The sequence below is a fragment of the Plasmodium gaboni genome, chromosome 14 (genome assembly GCF_001602025.1).
Source record: "Plasmodium gaboni strain SY75 chromosome 14, whole genome shotgun sequence".
Taxonomy (NCBI): Eukaryota; Apicomplexa; class Aconoidasida; order Haemosporida; family Plasmodiidae; genus Plasmodium; species Plasmodium gaboni.
In genome coordinates, this window is record NC_031494.1 from 852,705 (window position 1) to 862,361 (window position 9,657).

A 9,657-nucleotide genomic window follows, 5' to 3' on the forward strand; every position below is an offset into this window, starting at 1 on the left:
ATATAATACATATTATTATATGTATGTATTATATATATATATATATATATATAATATATTTATTTAAGTGATTATATTTATTGGCTTATATATATAAATATAATCAATATATATATATTAATATATATATAATAATATAATAAGCAAAATATATAGTTTTATTTTATATATGAAAGAAAATATTATATAATAATTATACATATTATATATATATATATTATTATTATATGTAAATTTTTTATAATAAATATTTAAGGGTATATATATATATATATATATATATATATATATTATATATATATATTATATAATATATAATATGTTTATAACTTAAACACAAGGATTATATATATTATATAGGCGCTTCTTAAGGAAAAGGAAAAGAAATATTTTGATTTGTGTTTTATTTAAGAAAAAAAAATTATTATCATATTATTATAAACTATATGCAACATATATTATAATATATAATATATAAATATATATGTAACATTAAACCCACAAAATTAAAAATTAATTAGTATTAATATTATATATGTATATATATATTAATATATATTATATATATATATGTAAAATTAAAAAAAAAAAAATTATATATTTGAAGAAAACAATAAAATATAAATTTTTTTTTTTTTTTTTTCTTGAATTTTAAAAGAATTAAAAAAAAGGCATTTTATTTATATTTTTAAAATTTTATTATTTTATTTATCATAAGCCTGAAATAAAAAGAAAAAAAAAGAAACATACAAAAGGAAAGAATTACATATTATATATATAATATATATATGTTTTTTTTTTTTTTTAATATAATAATTTTATACTTGTAAAAAATTTTATTATCATAATTTATATTTTAAAATGGTAAGTTATTAAAAAAATGTAATAATAATAATTGTTATATTTGTATATATTATTTACATTTTGATTTTTTTGAAAAAGTGTATTTTATAAAGTTCATTTCTGTATAATGAAGAAAAAAAAAAAAAAAAAAAAAACATCATATATAACATGAGATTAAATATATATATATATATGTAATTTATTTAATATTATATTTAGTATATATTCTATATATAATATTCATACCTTTTACTTTTTCTTCATAATAGGCTAAAGATAAGAAACAACAAAAAAAACCCTCTAAAAAAACTCCAGCACCTTGCCCCTTATCAACAAAAGTAAAAGTGAAAAAAGAAATAAAGAAGGAAAAGAAATTAGGAATTAGAGATAACCCCTTAATTTTTGAAAAAAAAAAGAGAAGCAATATTATTGGTGTTGGAGTACGTGCAAAAAAAGATTTATCGAAATATGTTAAATGGCCTAGATATATAAGAATACAAAGAAAGAAAAAAATTTTGTTACAAAGATTAAAGGTTCCTCCTTCAATTAACCAATTTAATCACACACTTCCTAAGAGTCAAGTAAATATACAAATGATACATATGAATATGTTTCTTTAGATTTTATAAATATGTATATTATATATATATATATTATATTATATTATATATTTATTTTTTCCCCATACAGACACAAGATTTATTGAACTTTTTAAAGGCTTATAAACCTGAATCCAAAACCGATAAAAAACAGAGATTGTTAAATAAAGCAAAAGAGGCTTTAAACAATAATGTTACAAAAGATAAAAAGCCACTATTTCTTAAATACGGAATAAATCATATTACCAAATTAGTTGAGAATAAAAAGGCTAATCTTGTTGTTATAGCTAATGATGTATCCCCAATTGAATTAGTTTTATTTCTTCCAGCCTTATGCAGGTTGAAGGAAGTACCTTACTGTATTGTTAAAGACAAAGCTACCTTAGGAAAGCTTGTACATAAAAAAACAGCAACTGCAGTATGTCTTGAAAGTGTAAAAAAGGAAGACCAAGAAAAATTAGACTACTTCGCAAAAGTTTGTAAAGAAAACTTTAACGATAATGTTGATTTGAGAAGAAAATGGGGAGGACAAAAAATGAGTGCTAAATCCATGTTATTGAAAAAAATGAAAGATAAAGCAAGAAAAATTGAAGAAGCCAAAAAGAAGGAAATATCGGCCAAATTATAAGGTAATAATAAAATATATATATATATATAATAAATATATATGTACATGTTTTATATTCCTATTTTGGTACATGTACATATAATTATTTATTGTGTGCTAGCCATATAATTATATATATATATATATATATATATATATATATTGATGTTTATTTTTTATTTATTTATTTACATATTTTATATGACCGTTCAGGTAATTTTGGTATTTTTTTATGTACATGTTCATATTTTTTTTTTTTTTGGGGGGGGTTTGTGTGTGTGCATAATATAAATGCTGATTTACCACAGTGGCAACTAATTTTTCTTCATTTACTGTTTACTGCCAGAAATCAGCTAAATCGATTTCATAATTTTAGGAACCATAGAAAAAATTGAGCATTTTTTTTTTGTGGGCCGTATTTATGAATACAAATATTCTAATTTTATGAAACGATTATTTTGAATTCATTACATGTTATATATATATATATATATATATATATATATTGTATGTTAATGAAAGTAAAAAAAAAAAAATTAAAGTTAAATATGTTTATTGTTAATAATTATATAATGATGAAAACTTCAAGGAAGTGCCGTCCGAATATTTATGTTGACGATAATTAGTTAATCTGAACATAATTATTTTCAATGTGTATAGAATAAAATATATGGCATATATGATATATATATATATATATGTGTGATCTTTTTATTATATTATATATATATATTTTTTTTTTTTTTTTAATCTTATTAGGAAATATAAAAGTGAAGTAATATTTTGCTCTTTAGTGTTTTAAAGAACAAAAGAAGATTTCTTAGCTACCCATTTATTGCAGTAAAAGTTTTTCATATTTTTACGTATTTTTTTTTTTTTTTTTTTTTTTTTTTAAATGAAAAATACAAAAAGAGTAAACCAGAATATGTTATATAAAAAAATAACAACGCCATAATAGAATAGTTTAATTTGTTAAAAAAAAAAAAAAATAATAAAATGAAACATAAAAAAAAAAAAAAAAATTATTATTATTATATATAAATATGTATACATTTTTTTTTTTTTTATTACCCTAATATTATATTATATATATGTTTATTATATAACTTTATTATTATTATTTCATATCTATATTATATATATATATATATATATATATATATAGTATATATGTTTATTTAATATTAAAAAAAAATAAGAAATGATCCAATTTTTAACTTTTTAACATTTATTTTAAAATATTTTTACAAATTTTTATTTTATTAATTAAAATCAAACACAGTTATATATTTTATTAAAATATAACTTATTATAAATATATAAGTGTAAATAAAATATTACATTTTTCTTTTATTATTTATGTGAATAAAATACTGATGGTGATATATAAAAGAAAAGGGAATATTAGGAAAAATACCTGTATTTTTTAAAAATTATTAAGTAAAAATAATAATATATTATATAAGTAAATATATATTTTTAAATATTATTATGGGGGAATAATTATAATATATTTATATATATAAGGAAATAAGTTAAACATTTTAGTAACGTTTTAATAATATGAGATAAAAATTTATACATTTATTATATATATATAAAAATATATACACCGGATTTTTTTTTTTTTTTCAATAAATGAACCGGCAACATTTATATAACATATATAATATATATATAATATATATATATAATATGTATATTATTAATAGCTTTATAATAAATTTTATAAAACAGTTGGTTTAAAATATATATATAATATATATAATATTACAACAATTTAAATTTTTTTTTTTTTTTTCAATAAATGAACCGGCAACATTTATATAACATATATAATATATATTATATATATATATATATATATATATATATAATATGTATATTATGAATAGCTTTATAATAAATTTTATAAAACTGTTGGTTTAAAATATATATATAATATATATAATATTACAACAATTTAAATTTATATATATCTTTATTTTATTTTTTTTTTTTATTATTTTAAGATGATCCTAACAAAATTATATATATAATATATATATATAATATGTATATTATTAATAGCTTTATAATAAATTTTATAAAACTGTTGGTTTAATATATATATATATAATATATATAATATTACAACAATTTAAATTTATATATATCTTTATTTTATTTTATTTTATTTTTTTATTACTTTAAGATGATCCTAACAAAATTATCATTTTCTTTTAAATTAAATAAAATATTATAATATATATATATTATGTATATATATACATTTAAATAAATTGTTTTTTATCTAATTTTTTGAATTATTTAAAAAATTATAAATATGTTTATATATTTTTTTAAAATAATTTTTATAAGTTTATAAAAAAATCCTTTTTTGCTTTGTTTTAATAATTATATTGTATATAAAATATATTTCCACTTTTTTATAAAATATTCATAAATAAGAACTATAGATATATATATATTGTTAATATATTCATTTTAATAAAACATATATTATTATCATATATATGTATATAATTAAAATGATATATTTTCTTTAAAAAGAAAAAAAAAAAAAAAAAAAATGATGACAACCTTTTCATAATATAAAGCCTTTCGGGTCTGAAGAGCATTATGATGATAAAAAAAAAAAAAAACTGATTTTTTTTTTTTTGTAAGAAATATATAAAAAGAATATTAATATATTATATATATATATATATATAAATATATTTAAGTGTGATATCAACTTTTATATATGTGTATTTTTATTTTATTACAAAATAGATTTTATTAAACATATAAAAAATATATGTTATATTATATTTTTATAATGACGAAAAAAAAATTAATAAAAGAGTAAATTTATCATTGTTTTGCAAGATTTTTCTGAGTTCTACTATTTTTTTTAAATAAAGAGTAGAAATAATTTCTTGCTAGATTAAAAATTTTATGATTTTCCAGCTTGAATTTTGAAAACTTTTAATTCAAATTTTCTCGTTTTCTAATCAAACAGTTATACATAAATATATTTTAATATATATATATATATTATTATTATTAGTAGTATTATCTTTTTTATAAAACAGTTAATTATATTAATGGAATAATATTTATATGATCCATTATAATATTTTATACTTTTATTTTTTTAATGATGATATGAAGAACTTGGTCTGTGTTACTGAAATAATATAGAGATGAAAAAAAAACGACTGAAAAAAAATAAAAGAATAAAAATATGAATATTTTTTAAAACATAAACATATGGAATATAATATATATATATATATGTATATATTTTTATTTATTTATTTATTTATTTATTTATTTTTGTAGTCCCTTTTTGAAGGGAAAAAAATTATATATACGCCTCATTTGTATATAGACAATTTTTTTTCCCATATATTCACTTGTAAAAAGGGTAAATAAATTTTATAATTTAATCACATGTGTATTTTTATTTTATTTATAAGTTTTTTATGAATAAAATTAGTACTAATATACATGCTTCGTGCGATAAAGACATTTAAAAAAAGTGAACAAAAAATTATGCATATGTAACATATGTATATATATTTTTTTATTTTTATTTTATATGTTCATTATGCATAAACTATTTATTGTTGTGTATACACATTTTAAAAATCAGTATTAACAAAAAAAATAAATAACAAAATTAGAAATATTAAAAAAACAGTTATATATAATTTTATTGTGTAATCCCTAGCGGGCAAGATTTTTTCAAAGAATGAAAAAAATCGTAATCGTCTAGGTAATAAAAATTTAAAAAAAAAAAAAAAAATGTTGTAAGTTTTTAGTTTTGCAATATATATTTTTTTTTTTAATACAATATATATATGTGTATATTATATGTATTATATATCCTTTCTTAAAAAAAACAAAATAACAAATGATATATTGTAATATATATATATATAATGTTAATGTGTTTATATGTTGTGGTTGTTATTTATTTATAATTCATGTGCATTTAAATTACCTGAACGTTCAGGTAAAAGTTAAAATATATAATATATATAATATATATATATATATTTGTGTGAATACTTTTTAATATGAATTTTTTGGGAGTCACCTTTTTAGTATTATTATATTTAGATATGTTTTATTCATTTTTCTTTTTTTTAATATAATTTAATATATCCAATCTGGGTGTACTGTTAATACATTTTTCAAACATATGTTTATCATAGTCCAAATAAGAATTAACATCATTAAATGACAATCCTTCAGTGATACCCAATTTAATGTTTTGCAATATATATGTTGGTATAAATAAAAATTGGAATGAATAGAATAAAGTAAAAATAAAACTATCATCATTAATTTTTTTTTGGAAAAGATGATGTTGAAAAATATCTTTGAAATAATTTATAATATTTTGTTTAATAATTGAAAAGATTTGTTCATTTGATAAATTTTGTTCAAAATATATATTTGAATTTTGTATAAAGAAATTTTCATTTTTTTTAATACATATATCTATTAAATTTATTTTTAATGCATCTTGTGCATTAATTATTTTATTTGTTAATAATAAATATTTGGCATAATTTATTGGGATATGTCTAAATAATTTTTGACAGCTACCTCCATATGGATATAAACCTATATGCATTTTATCAAAGCCAAACAAACTATTTTCTTTAGATATTTTGAAATCGGTAGATAATATTAAATCTATACCACTATTTAAACATAAACCATTTATATTACTTATGGTTATAATAGGTAATTGTTGTATAGTATTACATAAAAATCTAAATGTATTTGATATTTCAACATTTGTATCTTCATCATTTTTTAAATATGAATTATAATCTAATGAATTTAAAAATATATTATTATCCATAACACTATGTATTATTAATATCTTTAATTTATTATCATAATATGGAATACAATTTTTTATATTCTTTATTAAATAATTTTCTTTATTTTTAAACTCTTTGATGTAAAATGTATTATTCTCTTCATTCGAAATAATGTTATTTACATGTTCTAATACATTCTTTAATTCTTCTAAAAAATTATAAAATATATTTTTCTTCTCATTCATATTTTTAAAAGTTATCAAACCAATATTTCTACTCTCGTCTCGAAAAAAATCAACATATTTATGATTCATAAAATATTGCCTTTCTTCTTCACAAGCAACCTTATTGTCACTTACTGAAGGATTTTTCATATTTATATTTTCTTCTCCATCAAAAATTTTATCTTTCTCACTCGGAACAGATGAGGCAATATCGTTACCTCTTTGTGTGTTTATGTATCTTTTTATCAAATAGGAACATGTTTTTTTTTTCTTACAATTGACGTGGCTATTATACAAAATGATTTTATTATACCTTACGTTAGAAAACAGCCATTTTGCAAAAGCCATATTATTCAAAATGCGTGGACAAAATTAAAGGAATAAACAGGTACATAAATATAATATGTATATGTAATATATATATATATATATATATAGTATTTTTTTTTTTTTTTCTTTGTCGCCTTATGTTATCAGTGTGTTAATTTTTCCCTTTAAATATATAGAAACAAAAAAAATAATATTAAATCGATAATATATATATATATATATATATAACATATATTTTTTTTTCTTAATCAGTTAGCCAATTGTTGAAAAAAAAAAAAAAAAAAAAATCCAAAGAAAAAATATTTTATGCATTTTGGCTAGTTAACCAAAAAAAAAAAAAAAAATATAAATATAAAAAATAATAATAATAAAATAATATTAAAGAATGACTACAATAACATATACTATTTGGATAGTTTTTAATTTTCTAACATATATACACAGTGAAAGAAAGAATATTCTTAAATAATTATACAATAACGGTTTTTAAATTTTATAATAATTTTTTAAAAGTTTTTTTATTTTTTTTCATATTTTTAATTTTTTTTTTTTATATGAATAAGCTTAATTAATCTTTCAACAAAAAGGTATATAAATTCAAAATAATTATTTGTTTACATATTCCCCACATATAAATATGACAAAAAAAAAAAAAAAAAATAATAAAAACAAAATAAAATAAATTAAAAACTAAAGATATATACACATAAATATTTATATGTATGCATCATGTATTTGTTTTGTTCTATTAATTTTATGTCTTAAGAATTTGAGTCATAATCACTCAACAATTTGGATTCTTGTGCCACGCGTTTCCACCGCTCTACCAATTTTAACTAAAAGGAATAATAAATATATTAATAATATATGTATGATATAATTATGAGTATAGCACATTAATATAAATAAATATACATATATATATATATATATATATATATTGTTACATTCATATAATAATAAGCATTTTACCTTTTTTTTGTGAAAATAATTACTAGAATCTATTCTTATTTCCTTTTTGTTTTTTTTACTATTTTTTTTTTCCATAGGCTTAATTTCTATTTGGATAAAAATAAAAAATATATATATATATATATATATATATATATATTTATTATTATTAATCTTTCCTTGGCTATATATTATACCTTCTGGTTTTTGGTCCTTTGCATTATCATTTTTATGTTTAATGTCTATAATATGCTTTTTCTCTTCATCAATATCTGTACTAATTATTTGTGGTGATAAAACATTATTTTCTACAATTAAATTTTTCATCTTACCTTTCATATTATCTCTAAGATTTTCTTTTAATTGGTTTTCCTTTTCATTATTCTGTGAACTTAATTTATCCTAAAAATATAAACATATATTCATATGTGGTAAATGATCCATATAAGTATTATATATCCATTTATATGTATTTATAATCTTAAAAAAAAAAAAAAAAAAAAAAAAAAAAAGCAAATTTTTTATTATTATTACCAGAGTGTTTTCATATATTTCTTTTATTTTTTCGGCGAAATATTCTTCACAAATTTGTTTTTTTTGAAAATCATCCTAAGCACATTGAAAAATATAAATGAAGGAATGAGCACAAATATAAATATATATATATTTATTTATTTATTTATTAAAATTCAATGAATATGTGAAAAAGTTAAAAAATTAATTTTAATATGATTACTATTCTTATATCCACTGATTTTTTTGTTGTTAAAAGAAATTCTTTATCTTCAATTTTATGTAAGTTCTCGTTTATTTTTAATAGTAGATGATTTGTCTGTGGCAAAAAGGAAGGATAGAAATAAATATATAAACATATATTCATAAATATATTTTCATATATATATATATATATATATATATATGTATGTTTTAATTTATATATTTGAAGAACCTCATTTTTGTTTTTGGATTCTTTTAAACCCAACTCGAAAAATATGACATCCTTTAATATATCATCTAATTCTTCTGTACCATTTTTTTGCAATTTTTTATTTTCTTGTTTAATTTGTTTTTGTTTTTTTTCATTTTCAAAGATATCTAAAGAGTTGTTAATAAAATTTATTTCATCCAAAAATAATTTGATCTTTGATTCGATAGATAAATTACAAGACTCTTTTTTTTTATTAATGAATTTTGAACATTTTTCATGTAACTGTTTTTCTATATCTGCGTAATTATCATCTTCTTTTTCTTCTTCATTTATTAAATTATCAATTTCA

At 16.9% G+C, this 9,657-nt stretch overlaps 3 protein-coding genes and 7 non-coding genes across 10 annotated transcripts; 8 read left to right on the top strand and 2 right to left on the bottom strand.

Moving 5' to 3' along the window:
* Positions 1-861: 861 nt before the first annotated feature.
* Positions 862-2,070, top strand: PGSY75_1424400 (putative 60S ribosomal protein L7-3; the record flags this gene model as incomplete). The annotated part of the gene is made up of 3 exons (XM_018787942.1): positions 862-864; positions 1,113-1,424; positions 1,534-2,070. 3 exons carry the CDS (start codon positions 862-864, stop codon positions 2,068-2,070), a joined length of 852 nt encoding a protein of 283 aa, XP_018639314.1.
* A 270-nt stretch (positions 2,071-2,340) lies between these two features.
* On the top strand, positions 2,341-2,483 carry PGSY75_1424500. The gene has a single exon (XR_001974563.1). It is a non-coding gene; the product is annotated as a small nucleolar RNA snoR27 (small nucleolar RNA).
* A 133-nt stretch (positions 2,484-2,616) lies between these two features.
* PGSY75_1424600 lies at positions 2,617-2,686 on the top strand. The gene has a single exon (XR_001974564.1). It is a non-coding gene; the product is annotated as a small nucleolar RNA snoR28 (small nucleolar RNA).
* Positions 2,687-4,616: 1,930 nt separating this feature from the next.
* Positions 4,617-4,701, top strand: PGSY75_1424700. The gene has a single exon (XR_001974565.1). It is a non-coding gene; the product is annotated as a small nucleolar RNA snoR29 (small nucleolar RNA).
* A 219-nt stretch (positions 4,702-4,920) lies between these two features.
* PGSY75_1424800 lies at positions 4,921-5,038 on the top strand. Its single transcript, XR_001974566.1, has one exon. It is a non-coding gene (non-coding RNA).
* A 147-nt stretch (positions 5,039-5,185) lies between these two features.
* Positions 5,186-5,260, top strand: PGSY75_1424900. The gene has a single exon (XR_001974567.1). It is a non-coding gene; the product is annotated as a small nucleolar RNA snoR30 (small nucleolar RNA).
* Positions 5,261-5,394: 134 nt separating this feature from the next.
* PGSY75_1425000 lies at positions 5,395-5,566 on the top strand. Its single transcript, XR_001974568.1, has one exon. It is a non-coding gene; the product is annotated as an RNA of unknown function RUF4 (non-coding RNA).
* Positions 5,567-5,758: 192 nt separating this feature from the next.
* Positions 5,759-5,892, top strand: PGSY75_1425100. The gene has a single exon (XR_001974569.1). It is a non-coding gene; the product is annotated as a small nucleolar RNA snoR31 (small nucleolar RNA).
* Positions 5,893-6,166: 274 nt separating this feature from the next.
* Positions 6,167-7,447, bottom strand: PGSY75_1425200 (putative enoyl-CoA hydratase; the record flags this gene model as incomplete). The annotated part of the gene is made up of 1 exon (XM_018787943.1): positions 6,167-7,447. The coding sequence occupies one exon, from the start codon at positions 7,445-7,447 to the stop codon at positions 6,167-6,169; it is 1,281 nt and encodes a 426-aa protein (XP_018639315.1).
* Positions 7,448-8,190: 743 nt separating this feature from the next.
* Positions 8,191-9,657, bottom strand: PGSY75_1425300 (hypothetical protein; the record flags this gene model as incomplete). Its single annotated transcript, XM_018787944.1, has 6 exons — positions 8,191-8,265; positions 8,402-8,487; positions 8,578-8,782; positions 8,915-8,989; positions 9,117-9,212; positions 9,330-9,657. Coding segments are annotated over 6 exons (865 nt in total), but the record flags the coding sequence as incomplete, so codon positions are not given.